At 40.1% G+C, this 21,135-nt stretch overlaps 1 protein-coding gene and 1 long non-coding RNA gene across 2 annotated transcripts; one reads left to right on the top strand and one right to left on the bottom strand.

The window, feature by feature from the left end:
* Positions 1 to 223: 223 nt before the first annotated feature.
* Positions 224 to 20,960, bottom strand: LOC117567889 (low-density lipoprotein receptor-related protein 6). The gene is made up of 6 exons (XM_034248160.2): positions 19,919 to 20,960; positions 3,434 to 6,423; positions 3,223 to 3,380; positions 2,738 to 3,007; positions 1,999 to 2,617; positions 224 to 1,937 (listed from the first exon to the last, which is right to left on the bottom strand). Exons 1-6 carry the CDS (start codon positions 20,094 to 20,096, stop codon positions 1,137 to 1,139), a joined length of 5,016 nt encoding a protein of 1,671 aa, XP_034104051.1. The 5' UTR covers positions 20,097 to 20,960; the 3' UTR covers positions 224 to 1,136.
* On the top strand, positions 10,625 to 11,702 carry LOC127565444 (uncharacterized). Its single transcript, XR_007954745.1, has 3 exons — positions 10,625 to 10,670; positions 10,761 to 11,153; positions 11,517 to 11,702. It is a non-coding gene; the product is annotated as an uncharacterized LOC127565444 (long non-coding RNA).
* Positions 20,961 to 21,135: the final 175 nt, after the last annotated feature.

Below are 21,135 nucleotides of genomic sequence, written 5' to 3'. Positions count from 1 at the left end.
ATTGAAAATATTTTGTTTGAAATGATTTTCTATCTAGAAAGAATGAAATGAGTATAGCAAACTTTATATCTGAAAAAGGCTCTGCATATAATTATAGATTCTATAGGATGATAATCAATGAAACGATGTTGGAGATACACCATTAAGTCCTTTTGATCATAAAAAAGCTGTTGGATATGTTATAAAATACTGCTCTTTTATATTTGAAAAAATAATGGGTTTGTATGCTTATATGGTTGGTTTAATTATACAATTATATTAACTATAAATATGTATGTTTAAATATTGCAAAACTACACATGCACTTAAGCGCATGTATTTGGATAACTATTTATTGATTCTCTCGTATTTCTATTAAAGAATTATCATCGATTTGTTTGTTGTTGTCAAGAATTAAACAATAAAACACACGCAATATTACTGAGGCACTTTTTGGTGTTTATAACAATTAGATTACAATTAAATTAGCTGCACATTTCGTCGATATTGCTTAATTGGTAATACTAATCAATTGGCTATTTACACTTACAAATCGAAATAAGTATAAACAAAGTGTTAAACGTTCTCAAAATACATATATATGTATGTTTAGTATAGATATGTATATATAAATGACGAATACATGTACATACATATACATATGTATATGTATATTGGCTAGAAATAAATAAACATATGTTGTGTATTTAGAAAATTTGGCACGCGGAATAAGTTCAATTTGCATATTTGTTACATTTGTTACGGTATTTTGTATGATTAATTCGTTTGACTTTAATATCTAATCGAAATGCTTAAAAACTTGCAGTCTATTATTGGCGAACTTTTCGTGTTTGTTTTGTTGCTATTAACAATTACTTTCGTCCGGCAAATGATACTTAACGAGATCGGAAAACATACATTTTTAGATATAAAAATAGAATTACATAATTAAGTTTAATCTATTTACACGCGCCGATACGTTTTTTGGCCCATTGCTAACCAAATAGTGTCATAATAATACAATTGGTTAAAGAAAACAAATTAAGCATACACAAGTATGTACAATAGTTAGCACGAGCAGCAGGTTGGACTGCGATAAATAATGCTATAAAATGCTTCACGGCTTCTTTCCTTCCTTACAAGTGGAATTCAAAATGTTACGTGAATCCGCGACTTGGAGATTGCACCGGTGACGGTGGCGGCGGCAGCGGCGAAAAGTAGGTGGAGCTGCGGGAGGATGGCGATGGCGGGCATGATGACTCCGGCACAATACGCGCATCGCTGTGATAATGCGAGCGTGGCGTCGGAGGTGGCGGATACGGTTCACTATCGTAGCCATATTGCAGGCAGGCGGCTGCCGAGCTCGATGACAGTTTAGTGGCGCCACCATTACTATTATTGCTATTAGATTTACTCGTATAATTCGAGTCGGATTCATCGCAAATATCTGTGGAGCATGGCGTAGGTGGCGGCGGCTGATTGATGATCTTGTAGTGCCGATACGGACGACGCGAACGTGTTGCTGGCGATGGTGGCGGATTTATCGGATAGGCGACCATGCTGCTGCCATTGGTTGTAGAACTGGAGGCACCAGTTATATGATTGCGATCATACGAGTTCATGCTGTTGCGCGAGTTAAGCGTCGACATTCGTACCGCATCCGCTACGGAGGCAATCTTCGAAACGCGCTGCGATTTGCTAAGCGTCGATGGCGAAAGTGGATCCGATGCCTGATCATCCTTGGGCTCTGTGCGGCTTTTGCCAATGCGTGTGCGACAGAATTGGAGCAAGTAAACGATGGAGAAAATTATGACCATGGTGGCGCCGATCAATATCATAAAGGCGCGCTTATCCGATGCAGGCGCCATGCTGCGCTGCTGGCAAATATCGATGGACTCGTCGCCACCATCGGCACAGTTCTCCCAGCCATCGCAGAGCAGAGCAGAAGATATGCAGAGCTAAGGGGGAAGAGTCTGAATTTAGTACAAGCAAAAATATATGTATTCAAACAATATTCACCTTGCTGGTGGGGCATTGAAACTCGCCGGGTCGCTTGCAACAGTCGGCTTCGTCGTGACCGTTGGCACAGTTAGTGGTGCCGTCGCAGACAAGCGACTTGTCGATGCACTCGCCCGACTGGCAGCTAAACTGATCCGCCCGGCACGAGGGACAGCCCACCTCGTCTGACTTGTCGGGGCAATCCTTTTGACCGTCGCAGCGCCACGATGCTGGTATGCAGTCCTTGTTCATATCGCTGGCCACAGGCGCGGCACAAGTGAAGTGATCCGGTCCACAGGCGGGCAGTGCACCACAGTTCTCCTTATCCTCCAGCAGCATCAGATGCTTGGGGCACGAGCAAATGTCTCTCGAGTGCGTTAAGCCATCTGAAGAAGCTACGCAAATGTGCGAGCACTTTGTGCGACTGTGCAGGCAAGTGTGATTCCTGAGCAGCTTCGCATCTGGTGTCCAAACAGCACGTATGTCCGTGATCTGTGGGAGACGCTGCAATTCAGCCGAACGTCGCTCCCCAGTCACCGTCACACGTTCCACACCTGTCTTGTCGTCCAGCCAATAGACGAAGCCGCCCAATGCTGCAATGTTAATCACCTGCGAGATGTGCATGGACACGAGTGTTTTGCTGTAAGCAAAATAATGCAAGTTTAATAAATGTGTTATGCCGGATTTAAACGAATTAGTCAAATATTCTGTCTAATCATCCTTCAGAAGAAATTTGTTTGACTACTTCAAATCTACTTACACATTCTTGCCGTTGATGTCCATGGCGTCGATACGCTTGCCGTGTGCGTAGTAAATCATATCCGATTGCTGATCTAGCGCAAGGGTTGTGACTCCCTCCAGCTTAAAGGCCAGCACCATTCGCTCGTTGCCATCGACGCGCGCTCGAATTATGGCTTGATGATTGCCCACATCCGACCAGAAGAGAAGACGCTTCATTGCATGCACGGCAATGTTGCGCGGCTTTTCCGAGTCGCCGGTGTCAATGACACCAATCGGGTCCCCAAGGAAACTGTGAATGGACGGAAAGTCATTCAATAAAACTTGCAAGTAATCGATGCAAGAGACTAAAATTAATAAAATTAGAAGGAAAAGTGGCTAAAATGTAGAGCAAACTTAAAGATTGCTACAACAAATTAGTACAGTTTCGTCTTATTAAGATGACGACGATTTTGAAGGCAAACAGACATCTCATTTACACTACTATTTGTAGTAAAAAAGTCTCACCTGGTCACATTAATGCTGTTGGAGTAAGAGCACGTCCAGAACAGCAATCGTCCAATAATATCGATAGCAATGTCAAATGGTTGACCGCTGTTGACTAAAACGTTCACCTTGGTGCCGTTGGCCAGGGACCGTTTAATGCTGTGACTACGTCCTTCGATCTATCGAGAATAAAGGTCAGACACGGTATACTAAGATCGAATCTGTCACTTACCCAGTAAATATGATGCGTAATGGGATCGTAGTCGACGGCGCGAATATTCTTTCCTGACACTGGCAGCGGGACATTGGGACAGTCGGTGGCATTGGGCAGCAGTCTGCCGAAGCTGTTGCGCTGGCTGAATATAATGTAGTTACGTGGCGGAATGCATGAGATACCATCCTTGGCGAGCTGATAGTGTGTGGGACACGCACAAGTCATGCCACGTCGACTCGGTTGTGCCAGGCACAAATGGGAGCAGCCGCCATTGTTGATCTTGCAGGAGTTCACTCCTGTCTGCCGTTTGTCGTTAAAGACCAGCAATGAGGTGATGTACGTCATGCCCGAGTGAACTAGGCTGCGATTCTGCCCGGTTACCTTGTGAACACGCTCAATGTCTCCCGTATTCCAGTCACTCCAGTAGACATAGTCCTGGTACAGCGAGATAGCGTACGGTTCAACCATGTCACTGCTGACCAGCACCTGACGCCGCTTGCCATCCCAGTCGGCGCACTCTATCGTCGGACGCTGTTGGGTTGACCAGTAGAGACGTCTGGTATCCTGGTCAAAGGTCAACCCAACCACATTATTGGCATTCGCTATAATCGTCTGCAGCTCGCTGCCGTCCATAGCTGCGCGACGTATGGAATCCGATGGCAACTCCGCCCAGTACATGTAGCCACGTCGTGGCTCCAGCACAAGTGAGCGTGGCTCCTCGACGCCCTTCCAGAGCAGCACGCGACGACTGCTGCCATCGAGTCGAGCCACCTCAATGCGACGCGCCTCCGCATCAGCCCAGTAGATGTTATGTCCCAGCCAATCGACAGCAAAACCCTCGGGACCAATCAGACCCGAGTCGACGATGCGTTGCACATAGGAACCGTTGAGGAAGGCGCGAAATATACATTTGGTCTTCTGATCCGTCCAATAGATTCGACGCTCAGCCACCGAGACATCCAAGGCATGCGCATCCCGTACATCCTTAAATGGAATGCGTTCGTCATTGTGGTTGCCCTCGTTGTATTCGATGGAGATGCGTCCGATGTGCTCCTGGCGCGAGAACAACAGGAACGCAGCTGGCACCACACAAGTGCGTTTATCGTTGGACAGCTCGTAGTCAATGGCACAACGGCAGACGTAATCACGCGGGCGATTCAGGCAAAGATGCGAGCAACCTCCATTCCGCACTGCACACGCATTCTGTCCCCGCACCTCGCGCAGTCGTGTCACCTTTAGACCCATAAGATCGGGGTACTGATCGACAACAACGATGCGATTGTTGCCCGTGATTTTGTGCGCTCGATCGATGGAACGTCTCTGCCAATCTGTCCAGTAGAGATAATCATCCAAGATGCTCAGACCGAACAGATGCTTCAGATTATCACTAATGACAACTCGACGATCGGAGCCATCCATGTTGGCCACCTCGATCTTGTCCGTCTTGCCATCACACCAATAGATCGTCTTATGCTCAATATCCAGGGCAATGCCATTGGGCCAGCCCAGATTCTCAGAGACAAGCACCACTCGTTCGGAACCGTCGAGCGAAGCACGTTCAACCTTGGGCTTGCGCTCGTTCCAATCGCTCCAGAACATCCAACCAAGTGAAGGCGCTACTGCAATGGCACGCGGCTCCTCCAAGTGCTCATAGATCAGCACCTTGCGTGCGGAACCATCCAGACGACAGACCTCAATGCGATCCGTTACTGTATCTGTCCAGTATAGATTACGCGCAAGCCAATCGAGGGCCAGGCCGTCGGGGTGTCGCACCTCGGAGGTAACAAAGTCTGTAATTCCACTGCCATCCGCATGGGAACGTCTTATCGTATAAGCCTCCACATCAGACCAGTAAATGTGCTCATCCACCGGGTCGTAATCAATGGCTATGGCATACTTAACCTTACCCAGTGGTAGAGGAAAGATCGTATAATCGGGCGAGTCCAGGGAGATTTTGCTTATCTGCGTTCGCTGCACAATGAAAAGCATCTCCTGCGAGCCGTTGGCACAGCTGTTGGAGGAGAGAAGCTTGACGCCTGTGGGACAGGCGCAGCTGTATCCCTGGGCATTGGTCGCCAGCAGGCAAAGATGCGAGCAGTTGCCATTATTGTGACTGCAGGGATTATCCTCAAACGGTTGCAGCGATGGCGACCAGGCGCGCACTGAATTCGGCGCCTTGGGCGTATCAATGAGCTCCTTCAGCTCCTTTGTCTGCAGATCCAAAGCATTGAGGGAGCCACGCAGCCAATCCGTCCAGTATAAACGATTGTTAAAGTACGTCAAGCTGAACGGGTACTTCAGATTGTTGACTATGGTGCGTCGATTGCTGCCATCTAGTTTCATCACATCGATAAAACGAAATTTACCATCAGTCCAGTAGATAAGCTCGCTTTCCAGGTCCACAGCTAGACCATTGGGCCAGAACACATTATCCTTGACGAGAGTCATGCGAGTCAGCGGATCTCCATCCATGCTGGCGCGCTCGATCTTCGGATACTCGCCCCAGTCCGTCCAAATGAGCAATCGCTTGGCGGGCACAACGGCAATGGCACGAGGCTGATCGAGTTCCGTCCAGAAGAGGACCTTCTGGTAGCGTCCATCGAGTGTGGCCACCTCGATGCGATTCTTCTCGCCATCGGTCCAATATATCTTGTCCGTATACCAATCGATTGCCAATCCCTCCGGCTTGTCCAGACCGCTCGATATCACAGTTTGCTTGGGCGCCTTGGCCAATGGCAGCGTCGAGTTCGTCTGCGCACACTCGATCTTCTCACGGCCACAGTCTGTCCAGCATACAAGGTTCTTGGCGTAGTAGAAATCAATGGCCATCGCCTCGGCCAAGTCCTTGACAATCACATCGATTTGTGGACCGCCTGTTGGCTTTGTTATGTTCGCCACTTGGATGTCATGGCGGGTGGTGAACAGCAGCGTTGCTGGCGTGTTAATGAACTGTCCTGGAGCGGAGGGACCTCCAGCAACCAGCGAGGATGAGACGGGTCCTCCATGCACTGAAAATCGAAACAAACGAAAAAGTTGGATTAGCACCCGGCTCTGATATTTAATTTGAATTTGATAATGATATATTAAAGATAATAGGTGTAACCACATTTAAGTATACTCTTCTGTTACGCACCCAATGGATTTGAACATTATAATATTATTCATAATACAGTATAGTTTTCGAACTGTAGTAAAAGCCAAAATAAATATATAAAGCAGGAAGAGATCAAGACCAACAAGACAATATTCGTATCTGTGTCTGTCTGCAACTTCTTCACTATTATTATTAGAGGTAAACGTTTTAAGTACATTCTACTATATTGACATTCAGCAGTTTTTCACATTTATTATACGATATATATTTAGTTATAATAACAGTCAACAGGTGGAAATAAATAATCATTAATTGTGACTAGTTTTTATAATGCAAACTATTCTCGAGATTCAGTTTCTTCAACATATATTCCTATCACTTCTATCTTCGACAACTACAATGCTCAATAAACGATAATTTATAACCATTCCCGCACCCACTTCAGTTAGCTCTTTGACTCTTATTTATGCCGCTGAATCCAACATTCTGTCGGTCTCTTGGCATATCCCAATTAGGTGCTCAATCCTGTTTGCATGCGATCCCACGTTTTGCTTAATCCAATTATAATTCTCCCCCCATTCGGTTTGTTGTGCTAATGCATATGAAATTCTGCACACCTTCCTCTGACACAACAAGTCAACTGTCGAGTGGTTAACAACATGCAAATTACAACTACGCACCACTGCAGTGGTTAAACTGGTTGTAGGTGGTGTTGTGGTGCTTTCAAGTGGGCGGTGCAGCTGCAAGTGATTTAATTCTTTATGAATTTTCAAACTTTTCCAGCTTACATGCAACTGAGCGAAGGTAGTTCAAATTAGAAGTAACGACTGCAAGACAAGTATGTATTAAAGAAATACAAATTATTGACAAAATTCAATATACTTTTAACGCAACGTTTACGTCATCTTAAAAGTTGAAAATCTAGCTAAGTTATATATGTTTATAGAGTTGTTTGTCTTGACTGACTGATTCGTTCGTTGGCTAAAATATGAACGGTAAAAGTTATGCTGCTGAAGATATCATAGTCTGATATTATATTATGTAATTACCGTTTTTCGAAATTGAAAACTTTTTTCTTTATGAAAAGCTTTTTGTCTGTTAAATAATGTAAATTCATTATAATTAGAGATTCCCATCAATTATGATATTTCAATGTGTTGGAAAAGTCGTCCATATTCAATTTGGAAGCAGTGGGAAGATATCGAAAACAATCAATCTTTATTATATTAATCCATTTAATTGCAATTTGGGTTACTCGCATAATTGTAAAAAGTTAGGTATACGAACTTAAATTTTATTTTAAAGACTTAACAAGTAAGAAAGTTACAGTCGAGTGTGCTCGACAAAGGCAAAAATATTTTTTTAAAAATACTAAAAATATACCAAATGGTATATATATCGATATAGTACACCATTCAAAATATACCATAGACGGCACAATGTGCCATACCATGTGTCGGCCAAAGCAACTCAGACCCCTAGTAAGTAGGCGTTTTTGCCCATACAAAAGTATTTTATTAATAACTTCCACAATTTGTATCTGATCTCAACCAAATTTTCAGGAATCATAACTACTATAGTAATTATTGTAATACCAAAATTCACAACACTAGCTTTAAAACTATTGAATTGTTGTTCGATTTTTTTGATTTGCGGGGGCGGAAGTGGGCGTGGCAAAAATTTGAAACAAACTTGATCTGCGTGCAAACATAACAAATGCTGTCTTATAGTCTCTGAGATCCAGTGTTTCATACGGACAGACGGACATGGCTAGATCGTCTCGGCTGTTGACGATGATCAAGAATATATATACTTTATAGGGTCGGAGATGCCTCGTTCTACCTGTTACATACATTTCCTGTTAGTTATAATACCCTTACCGGCTTATAATACCCTATGGGTAGCGGGTATAAAAATAGTAAATCTTTTTGAATACAAATAATAGATCAGTAGACCACAGCTTGTTAAAACTTTTGTATGAGTCACGCAATAATAATAAAGATTAAACACAGCACAGAAATTCATTGAAAATGTTTATTTGTACAATCGGCACTAAACAGATTAATTGGATTTTGGCAAGCACAATTAGTGTGGCACGCTTCTGGAAAACCAATTACATATCATCTTATATTGTGTAAAGTTAATAAATTGCTCAATTTGAAGGTGTGCAAAGCAGCACGTTGCAATTAGTGGATGCTCAACGGATGCGCAGCCTTTGGGATTGGCAGCGGATCTTGCTTGGGCTTGTTCTGACTTAATTCAGGTGAACGAGTCAACGCCAGCAGTTTCAGTTTACAGTTGGCAGGGTCCAATTGCCAGTGGCAGCAACCGTAATTACAATAACAACATTTAATGCTAAATGGGTGCAAGTAGCGTTATTGTTGCAACGGGATACGTTGAGGTAACAAAACTTTGTGTGAGCATTGCATTTGCAACCTAGTCCGTCTCTCGTAGCAGCCATGCCCCCTTCTTCCACTCCACTCTACTCCCCAGAACAGAACAGAACAGAGCAGCCAACCACTCCAGTCTCGCTGAGTGGTCGCATTATGCTGCAGCTACAGCTGCAACTAGAACTGAACCGAACTGAACTGAACTGGAGCTGAGCCTGGTGCCAGTTGGGTCGAGGCAATGCTAGTGGTGTCGTGCCTGTCTCCGGCTCTGCGCTAGTTACAACGGAAGTTCTCAGCTATTTAAATGTGTTGAGAGCTTGGCTAGCTAAATAGGCAACCAGCCGTCAAGCAGACAGTCAGCCAGAAAGGACAGCGCTTGTCGTTCCCGTTCTGGTCCTGCTCGTGGTCCTCAACAAGAGAGAGACCTGTATGCCTGCCTGCCTGCCAACTAGTCAACAAGCCCTCCTCCTCTTCTGCCCGCCCGTTAGTTGCCTACCCAACGTTCCTGCAATTTCCATTATTTAAGCCCCCGTTGTTGTTCTATTTGCTGGACGGATTGAAAGACAAAATGGCGCAGTGCACATAAACTGACTGCAAAAACTTCCCCCGCAAACTTATTTAACAATGTGCTCTGCGCTCTAGAGAAGGAGACACAACGAGTATTAAAGTTGGAATTACCTTAAAAAAGCTACAATACTTGAGAGTAATTCATTTTATTAATTAGTAAATCCAACGCAAAATCGATAGATTTGCAATTGTCAGAATACAATATGTTTTATGAGCCATAGAGTTATACTTTCTCTGAAATATTTAAAAATTAAAGTCTAGTGAAAATTCAAAAAACTATTTTTGTATTTCCAGAATTGTCTCTTTCGTTGAGACTAACAATAAGTATTTACTTTCTTTACAGGGTGAAAATTTGTCAGTGGTTTGGCGTTTGGTAATTTCCCAAATCTATTCCTGATTCTTTTCTTTTTGAGTATATTTAATTACTTCAACTAATCTTAATTGTTGAGTAATTGTTAGCCCCACAATAATTTTCGCATCAACAAAGTCCATAACTTTGACAATACTTATTTCTCTTTCTTACGGTAAAGTAACTTTCTTATATTATACATAATTTTTTGGTACACATTATTAATTTGTTTTTTTTTTTTTTTTTGGCAGCAAAAGGTGGAAAATGCAAAGTGCATTTTGTTCTGTTTCGACTCGGTCGCCTTTTTTGCAACTTTTATGCTTAAACTTTGTTTCTTGCGGTGGACTTTCGTTGCAAATACTAAAACTTTTATAATTACAAAGCAAACTTTTGGACAACTTTTTAATTCGCATTTGCTTGCTTGCCATGGTTAACATTCATCAGGTCTAGAGTCTAGACCAATGTCTCAAAAGTCTATACTTAATGTCAGTAATATTTATTTATTTATTATATTAAATCTAGTATTTAATACTACATTTAAATAGAGAAGAGAGTACTGGCAGCTGGGGCCTTCAACTCGAAAAAACTGTCGGTACTTATAATACCTTACATTTAGTTTACATTATAAAATTGTACATTTTCATAATATTATCATTTGAAGGGATTTGTAGGAGGTGTAAAGGTATCTGGGAACCAAACTCGGAAACCCTAATGCTCTTTAAATTTGGACAGGTGTCGAGGATATGATCCACAGTTAGGCTGCCACCACAGAGTGGGCATGGAGATTGTGTTGTGCCGGTTAAAAGGTGGTCAGTAATATTAAAGACAAAAACCAACCAGAAAGGCAGGAATTATGTATATTCAATTATATTGTAAATGAAACTAATAGAAAAGCCTTTTGATTACAACATATGTACATATACATTTACTATTTTATCTTTATAGCTTTAAACAGTTATGACGAATTTCTATGGCGTCCAGTTCACTCCGTGAAGTGACTGTTTTAAAGACAGCTCTTGCCTGGGTGCTGCTCATCAACTTGTTTCTGGATCCCTCATCAGCAGGCAGAAGGCAATCGCGTTTAAAATGCAACACAAGCCATAACAAAAACATCATTGCAAAAACCTCAAACAACAACAACAATATTACGCGAAGAGGAGCGAGAGGCACATAGTCGACCAAGGTCTGCATTAACATTTAAAAAGGTTCAAAATAAACATGGAAGAGGCGGCGGGCTGTCCCTGTCCGATAAACTGACTTCTGGTCTCGTCCAGAGCTGGCCACAAGTGTGCGTACATCATCAACTTTATGGGTCTGTTAACAAGCCAAACGAACATGGTAAATAACATTAAGTTTGCTACCAAATTAAGCCATAACACGATTGCCTGGGCTTCATGCCAACATATATGTGTATGAAATAACATTAAGATTATTGAAATTCTTTAATTAATAGTCGTGTTTATTGTATGCTTTCGATAAAGAAATGGGCTATCTCACTACACAATGGTACTGATAATTTTAATGACTTTACAGTCTTGTTCACTGAATAATAATATTGTGGGGCATTTGCAAATTTCAGGAAACTCTTTCCCTTAAGGCAAATCAACTTAGTGGTGAAGGCTAAAAGGGAAGGAAGGAAGAAAACACATCAGAGTGCAATGCAGGAAAGATTCAACATAATTTATTTTTTATATTTTACAGGGTACACAAAAGTCGCAGCTTTAAGATTGATCTGAAGTTGGCTGGGATGCGAAGCTGCCTCTTATCATGCAAACATCATCAACAATGCGAAACCATCGAAAAAATTGCAGCTGCGAACAACTCAAAAGTGGAAAAGGCAACTTTGCCCAAAAGGGGCAAACCAGGCAGAGCTTTTAAGAGCCAGAAGGGGAGCCAGATGCAGAGGAGGGAGGAAGGAGTTCAACCAAAGGGGGCGGCAACGGTCAGAATGTGGCTGGCCAGGATGTTGTTATGTTTTCATGGGCATTGTTTGTGTGAGCGTGCTTCATGTTTTATTTAATATCTTCAAAATAATATTACAATGATAAATGGTGAATGGTTAATGGTAAATGCTAAATTGTAAAATGCTAAAAGGCAGAGACTTCGCCAGTCGATGACATTTCCATTTGCATGACGAGACATTCAAATGTATTTTGTACAGTCTGAAGAGGCAGCCGAGCCAATGTGTTGATCTAATCTTGGGCCCAGAGCTAAGCCTCCATGTTCGAGTGACTCTCTCTCCCTCTCTCTCTTTCCCTCGTTCTGCTCCCCTCTTCTTCGCCATTTCCATTTTGGCAAGCATTCACGAAGCGTGGACTCAACTCGTTAGCAGCCACTTCCCGTTGCCTCTTATCTTCTCCTCTTCTTCACCATTTCGTTCTCTCTCTTAGTTCTTCCATTACCCCTCGCCATGTCTGCGCTGTCTACTCTTCCAAAGGCTATTAACTTGCACAGCATGCAATTTGCACGTTCACAAAGACTTGCCAAAACTCAGCTTCTCGTTTACGCTTCAGGGGACCTGAGGAGGTTTGCTGTCGTTCAAGTGGGCATGCTCGAATACCAGATACCCTGTGCTCGCTGTCTTTTCAATTTACATTTCCTGTTCTGGTTCTGCTGTTGTTGTTTTAAATTCAAATGCTTTAAAGTGCTTTCTAATTAAATACTTGTGCCAAATACGTGACGGGGCAAAAGGGGGGAGGAATGCTATGCAAACTCCGACAACTGGTGGTAGCTTGAGCCTAGTCAGCGCATAAAGTTCTGCTGATGGTGCAGTAGGCAACGTGGAGTGGCATCGCCACATCGCCACCCCAGCCTAGACCAGACCAGAGTAGGGCATCCAGCCAAGCACATGCACATAACGAGGCTTCAGTGCTGCTGCCTCTTGCCTCATGCCACAACTACATCTGCAGCAGCAGCAGCAGCAACAGCAACAGCTATGGCAGCATCAACATCAGCATCAGCAATCTGCACCCCGCCCACACATACACATTTTTCAACAACAACAGCAGCAACTGCAACTAGTTTGAACCATGGCCAGGTCTAGGCACCACAATTCATATTATGATAACGATGTGGGTTGGCCAGAAGTTGCAGCAGCAGCAGCAGCCACAACCGCTGCCCCAGCCTCGACAGCCGCAGCTCAGCGCAGCAGAGGCAGCTCAGCGAACAACTCAGCTCAAGTTGCCATTCGTGTGCAAAATATTGTGTTAATATTTTTCCGCTGCTGTTACTTATTTGCTACCACAGTGAACTCTCGCTATCAAGAAATTGGATATCTATTAAATGGATCACAAATTAATGTAATAATAAAAAGTAGCTGTGCATTCTTCTATCATTTATTTCCACATTGCAAATATCAATTTTTTAGCTAAACTGCATTGCTTGTAATGGCACTATTTTAATTTATTATGAACAATTTTTAGTTAAACGCATTAAGGCTGATAAGTTTACCTGTTATTAACTAAACAAAAATATTGTAAAATTTTTTAACGAACAAGTTTCAATTTAACATACAGATTAGTTTAGTTGCATATTGCAGATAATTGCAAATTTGTTGGTATTCAAAATGAATGTGCCAATACATTACATTAACATACATATTAGTTTAATTGCATATTACAGATAATTGCACATTTTTTGGTATTCAAAATGGATGTGCCAATACATTACATTAACATACATATTAGTTTAATTGCATATTACAGATAATTGCACATTTTTTGGTATTCAAAAAGGATGTGCCAATACATTATTACTAATGAAAAGAATTTGTATCGAAATGTATATAATCATTGCATGCAAGAATCAATTATGATGATGATGTAAATGGATTTAGAGCGAGCATTAAATCAAAGAAATTAACAACATTTTTACGTTAGCAAGTGATCACTGTAGTGCCGTCAAATGTTTGCCTGGTTAATTTTGTGGCAATATATGTATCCACTCGCGCTTTCGCGTTTCGTCTCGTTTCGTTTTGATAGTAGCTGCTGCAGTTCTCCGCTCGGCCATAAACTGTAGCCCCATCAAGATTGCAGGCCCTGAACATTGCCTGTCTGCTTGGCTTGCTGACTGCCCGAGCTTAATGTATTAGTTGGAGGCAGCACAGCACAGCACAGCACAATGAATGCGGGCCCCTCGAAGAGCCCCAAACAACAAAACATGCAAGAATAATTATTTTCAGCCTGTTGAAGATACCTTATAACATCCTATACGTTATGGAAGTATCCCTTGCAGCTCGTTACTATGGCAGTTAAATTATATAGTAATGCTGTTTATTATTATTTAACGATAACAACTGTTGAGATGCTTCAACCATATGGCAGGAACATAAAGTGATACGCTTTGTACATTGTTTAAAGTTTTCTCAATTATTTTGTAAAATATTTTATAGCCTCACAACTTAATGAGTTTACCTCCAAAGTATTCAAGATTATTAAGTAAAACAGTCATCGAAATAAATAAACTTGATTTCAAATTTAATTCAATTCCTTAAAGAAATTTGAAACCAACAAAAACAATTAAATAGGTATATAAAATAAGTTGCACTCATCTAGACTGTTCCAAATGAGTTAAAAACTGAGCAAAATCTGCCAATCGTTTGGAATCGATTTCTTTTTTGCGATTCAAATGTAAATAAAGGTTATAAATTTCAGAATTTAAGTATGCATTAATTACATACTTAGATATTAATTACTATACTTAACAGTGGGTAACGTTTTATGGTCTCGAGAGGTGACAATAAAATTGCCTTCAACGCAATTTATTGTCAGACGCCATTTACTTAACATAACAAAAGTGAACTTAGATCATCAAAATGCTGCAATTAAGTCAAAAGATTGACGACAGTAAACACTCGAGAGTTGAAAACGACAGCAAAGAATCCGCAGAGACTTTTTGTACGGATTTAAATCTTTAAAATAGTTTCCGAGTGATCACTGTGCTTATTACCATATGTATTACGGAATATCCAATTTATATACAGATAGTATACAGATACACATGCTTTTCACATGCAAATAAAATATGAAATAAATTCGCATTTTCGTTCAAAAAATGCTGTTTGGTTTTTATTACAATAGACAAATACAATAGTCATTTGTTGTTTCTTTTTTGTGTATGGAGATTTTGGTTTAAATATTGTTTTCATCTTGTTAACACAGACACACTTAAAGGCAAACAGAGAGTCAGACAGCGAATAAAATTCATATAAATATCTTATTGTTGTAGTATCTGCCTTTGGGCACCTTTTGTCAAAATTTATGCGGTAACCCGTTGAACCCCAGGTAGTCGAGCAGAAAACAGCAAAAACAACAAACCAACAAAATAAAATAAAAAAAAAAAAACAAAAAAGAAAAGAAAAGAACATAAAACCCAGGAAGAACAAAGTTAAGCAAATGATTTAACATGTTGCCGTTGCCTCCATCTGACACCTTGTGTTAAGGCTCGTTAAGAAGCGACCGAGTTAAAGTCGAAGTTGGGTCTTGGAGACGATCTTATCGATCTTGGCTCGTAATCTTCATAATAATTATGCTTGCTTTAGCTTTTGGATAAGAGATTGTGCTTTACGTTTAGTTTATGCTCAGCGATAAATGTTTTGATTAATGTCTGAAATCTCCTCTCTTTACGATTTCTTTACTTTTTCCATTCGTTTGTCAATCTTTTCCATTTAATTAGCGCATTAGCTGCGGCTAATTAGTAATTACGGAAATGGTAATTATTAAGAATAATTCAAAGTTTTTTATAATACTATACATACTAAAAAAATACATTTTTTATTGAATGAAATCTGAATACTACAACTTTTATTACGTTAAGATTAACCACTTAAGAAATAAAAAGAAAACCAAAAATTATCCTTTAGAAGAGGAAAATTGTAATCATCTGATCTTATGACGCGTCTTTAGCCTTATAGGCAAATGTAGTAATTTAATGCAATTAAAATATACAAGCTAGCAAGCCGATGGAAATAAGTTGAATAACAAAGTTTGCCAGACAGTTGAAGAGTACTTAAAGTGGCGAATGAGTAATTCAAATTGATATAGAGGTAATTACATACTATAACATGGCATGTTGCGTTAAGCTGTAAAAGTTAGCACATTACAAATAAATGTCATTATTAAGATACCAATGCATTGGTCAGCAGGGTTAATGACATTCACTGCATATATTTACACAAATACGCACACACACAGACATGGTGTTTGCAGGAAGTGAATGAAAGCGGTTGGAATCGAAAGCAAATGTTGCAATAATGGGTAACGGTACACTCTTTGGCTATTCTTGTTGGGTTCTCTCTCTCTCTCTCTCTCTGTTTCTCACTCTCATTCTCTACATATGTAGGTACATGTGTGTTTTCCTGGTTTGGCGTCAATTAGCATTTCCCAGAGCTTCAAAGCGGCGTTACCAACTAGTTGAGCGTAATTTGAGAGATAAATTATAAACAAAAGACGATTTGTATATCAACACATTAATTGTGAATGATATGCTTTTGCACTTGCCTGCGAATGCAGCCCTGGTGCCGCTTCACGAGGGACCCAGCGAAACAAGCGAGATAGCAATGTACCACATACACATACATATGTACGTACATACATTACAAATGGGGCCATTGATAGATTTACACACACACGCATACGAATGCAAGCGCAAAGCGCATCAATGATTTGTTTGTGCAGCCGTTGTTGTTATTGTTATTGTTGCTGGTTGGTGCTGCCAACTGTGTTTGCCATTTAAGCATGTTGTTGTCGTTGTCGTTGTAGTCGCTATTTTTGTTGTTGTAACAAACTCTTCACAAGGCTTTCCTTTGAGGAAGCAGCCTTTACATGTGTATCAACTGCCTGCCGGTTTTGCTTTGACGTATTGTTATTGTTATTATACCCTGTAATCAACTAATGCAAGCAGCAAACGGAAACCACTATCAACAACATGCTTGCACCTTTGACAACCTTCGAGCTCAAAGACAATTGTTTGAGAATCCTTTTGTAGCCCATTAATGATGCGCTTAATAATCAGCTAAAACATTTTTACAAAGCTTTTCTTGCGTCTCAGCAAAAAAGTAGTTCCACAAAATGGAAGAGTTTTTGAGTTGACTGTTTTTGTTTAAAAAGAAGTAATTAACCAATTTAAACTTTAAAGATAATTCAAACTAAGGTTTCGCATATATATTAAGTAATTATATTAAAGGATCTGTGAGCATTGTATTGTTAGATTACAACGAGCATTGATGAATCATGAAAGGTATGAAGAAACATGTACATTAAAATACACAGATATTAATATAGATATTAATTTCAAAGATTTGAATTTCTTAAAGAAATAAACTTTCATGATCAAATGAAGAGGACAGAGTAGAGTAGTAAATTACATCCTAACGAATAATCTATAGAGTATTTAATCTTCGTTATGCCACAGGCACACATTACTTTGATGTTTGCTGTGGAGTTTGCCTGGAGCTTCATGGACTCGTGAGCTTTCGAGAAATTAGTATGCACAACAGGTTAAAATTATACAAACAACAATCAACAACAACATATGTTGGAATAAAGTTAAATTGGATATTCAGAGAGCATAAAAAATCTCTCAAATTAACCAGAATCTGAGCTGAAAATTGAGACTACTCTGTGGGTAAAAACTTTAACCGATCGTACATACACATACGAGTATGTATGTATGTGTGTTTGCATGTACAATATCACACAGTAAACAGTATAGTCAAAAAGTTTCAGCATCGAACGGCTTTAAAAATATCGAAGCAAAACAAAGAACGGCCATCAGAGCAATTACTGAAGAACAAAGAGTAGTGAAAAAGGCAAAACAAGCCCAAAAACAGATTCCTCACAGTTGTTGCGTATGTGTGCCTGTGTGTTGTGTGTGTGTGTGTGCCTGTGTGCGGCTGTGTGTATGCGTGGCAAGATGTGAGCTCTAGGGTGACCGACTCCAAACAAGTCACCGGAGACGCAAACGCAGACTGGGCTAAAAAGGGTCGTCTCTCTTAACGATGTGCATGTTTATATGTCGACGCCGTCGACGCCGTGGCCGCAACAGGGTACAGGCCGTCTGTCCGTCCGTCCGCCTGGCAGGCTGGATGGCAGGTAGGCAATGCACAGACATTTTAAGTAGTGGCTAAAAAGACAACAAAAACCACTACGAGCAACCGAAGGGGCCAGACGCAGTTTAGACAACATAAGCGTACTACATTCACATCTGTGCATGTGTGTGTATGCAGTATCTACATATGTGTATGTATATGGATGTAGCTTGTTAGCACTGGGGACCTGCCCAAGTAAAGCAAAAACCTTAAAAAGGTCTTGTTTTTGTTTTGGTTTTTTTTTTGTACGTGCATGCTGCGCTTAATTCGTTAGTTGGCCAACGCCAACGGCAGTGTAAAGTTGGCCTCCACTCACACATACACACACTCACACACACACACGCATGTATATAAGGAGTAAATAGAGTTGCCTGTGCGCGCCTACAAATATGCAAATTATATTAAAACTTAAATACCTGCTGAAATGCTTCGCTTTAAACCCGTCAGACTGTTTGCATTTCTCTTAAATAATTTTCTTGTTTATAATAATGGTAATAACTCGTTGTACACTCTGACTTGCTGTTTAACCATTCAGACAGAGTTTAGAGTTTAAGATATGATCTTTAGTTATATGATGATTATGGTTTTTTTTTGCTACTACTTTTGTATTAAACACATTATTTTTCAATAAAAAGGTATTCACTAAAAAAAAATCAATATTTAAAGTGCTTTCGCAACTTCTGTACCAATTTTGCTTAAAAAATAAATCAATGCACATAAAGAAAAAAATCGACATTTGTTAATAACAAAATTTAAAAGAATTAACAAATATATATGCATACATGTAGATAGAAAACTATTCATAGATAAAGGAGAAATACCCGTGTAATGGCTTTCGCCGAATTCTGATAAGCAATTGCAAATATTTGAACATTATTGCTCACCAGAATTTGCGTACTTGACAAAGAGCTAGTTTTCAGTGAAGCCAATACAGCCAAGGGCCGCACAATTATGGTCAAAGCTTTGTGAATATTTAAAAGACCGCAATAAAGGGTCTAAAGTACTACGTCCGTCTACTCTGCAGCAATATTAGTTATTAAAATGACTGAATTATTAAGACATAAGTTTCTATACCCTACACTTGGCAATGTATACCATAGCGAATATAACTTCATATTGAGATTGAGGACAACTAAATTCAATTAATTAATATATTCAAGTATTAATAACAAAAGTTTTCTGAAGTTTGGAAATTATAGTTTTGATTATAGATTTGGCAATCATACTTAAATTGAATACAAAAAAAATTAACAGTAATAGATGCCTTCAAGAACAGTCTAATTTTGTTTTAAAATTTGTTATATCGTAAATTTAACGTCGTCTTGTATGTTAAATAGATAGATAGTTGCTAAAGTTACTTTTAAGAAGTAAGTTCATATTGAATATTATTTCTTTAACAGAGTATGTTCTCGTCGGGAATGCTCGTTTGCAGCACTCATACTTGCTTTTTGTGCTTTGCTGCTCATTAACGTTTCTAGTGGGGGTGAAGGTGGAGGCTCTTTGGTTGAGCCTTTTAAATTATGTGCAATCAAGTGAAGTGGCCATACTACAGTCCAAATAATAAGTATTATGTAGTAAAGTTTTTGTTGCATTTTGCATGCTGCGCACTTTACGATATGCAAAAGTTGTCAAGCCAAAGCAGCTTAGCAAACAGTTTTGAAAAGAGGAGCGTAAAAAATGCAACAGAAACCACAATTACAACACCTACACACACAAATAGACAGAGCGAGATGAAGATAAAACGAAAGAGTGTGGGTGTGTTAGAGGAAGAGAGAGAGAGAGTAATGTCTTTCACTGCATGTTCTTCTCTTACATTGCTGAGAATCGTATGTACACAAATACATGTTTCATCTATGTGTGTGTGTGAGTACATGGAGTGTTAATGAACTTGTGAATACTCCTCTCTCCCCCGACCCAATCGAATATCATTCAAATTAATGAAAACGGCATCAACTGGCTATCGATTGATTTTATGTCTATTAAACTGCTATAAGTAGTTACAAAATTGTGCGCTTACCGTTTTTGTATTGCCAACTGTTTGAGATACAGGAGCAAATGATGAGTAGAAAGCTTATCACATAGCTAAGGTGGCGAGAGTTTCCGCTACAATTCTTTACACATTTTGATGTCGTAATTTGGCACAATTGTTTGAGCTTAATATTACTATGATGACTTGTATATGGCCCACGAGCCATTGTCAAAGCCCCAAAGACATTTGGAACCAGAGGACTTGAAGCGAATTACGGTTGCTAGGTCGAGTCGCACAGAGTCGTCCTTTCATTTGCCAAACATAAATATTTACTATGTTTTTATCGTGTCGCAGAAAACATAGCTAACACACATGCATATACACACATGCATATACACACACGCATATATATAATACACACACGCACAAGAGGCCCAGAAATTATTTAAAGTGCAGACAGACAGGTATTCTGTTATGTTTGCATGCAGAGAGAAGGAGAGTGAGCGTCTTCACTTTGTTGTCTCATTCTCCATGACGTTGTTGTTGATTTTGTTGTAATTGGCACGCGATAAGCATTGCGTCACTGTAACACTAACTGAAACTTGAACACTGCTGTTGCTTGGGTTTTTTGGAGCTGGCTGCGACTGCCTAGTTATAAACTGTAAACGGAACGATTAATTTATTGGCGCAACAAGCCGGCAAGTGTCGCGATATGTTTTCTTTCTTCACTGGAAAACTTTGCAAAACCAAAACAAAACATGACAAGCGTTGTACGTGTCTCTAGCACGCCATAAATTTAGCCACACGGCGTTGTGTTTGTTAGATTTCGATATGTGTGTAAATATTACACTCGACATTGACTTGTTTTTTTCTTTTTTGTACACTTTGGCCGACGCACAGCACTTTAAATGCATTCTACATTTTTAAATCAAGAATTCCAAGTGTTGGAAACAATAATCAATTGAACACGACAAAACATTGCATGGTGCAATGTTCACGCGAATTAGTAGCCATTTTGTTGCTATTTATTTCAAGAAATTTACTTAATTAAACCTTGTGATGCTTCTAGTCCATGCCCGATGCTACTCGATACTACTTATGGAATGACCATTCAGCTATTCAGCAGGCATAACAGTGGCAGAACATTAACATTTTATCGAATGTTCTTTAAAATTGCGATAAAATTATAATTATCGAATAAATAAAAGAACTTGTACATTTAAAAGTAAATATTTAATACAAACTGACAGAAATTTATGTTTCGA

Source organism: Drosophila albomicans, chromosome 3, assembly GCF_009650485.2.
Source record: "Drosophila albomicans strain 15112-1751.03 chromosome 3, ASM965048v2, whole genome shotgun sequence".
NCBI classification, from domain to species: Eukaryota; Metazoa; Arthropoda; class Insecta; order Diptera; family Drosophilidae; genus Drosophila; species Drosophila albomicans.
Note: the sequence above shows the minus strand (reverse complement) of the source record. Positions and strands in the feature narration are given on the sequence as shown.

Coding starts and splice junctions, on each gene's coding strand:
- LOC117567889 (XM_034248160.2), bottom strand. CDS start 20,096: ATGGCTCGTGGGCCATATACAAGTCATCATAGTAATATTAAGCTCAAA. Junction 6,424..19,918: donor CAGTTGGCAATACAAAAACG/GTAAGCGCACAA, acceptor TTCGATTTTCAG/TGCATGGAGGACCCGTCTCA. Junction 3,008..3,222: donor AACAGCATTAATGTGACCAG/GTGAGACTTTTT, acceptor GTCCATTCACAG/TTTCCTTGGGGACCCGATTG.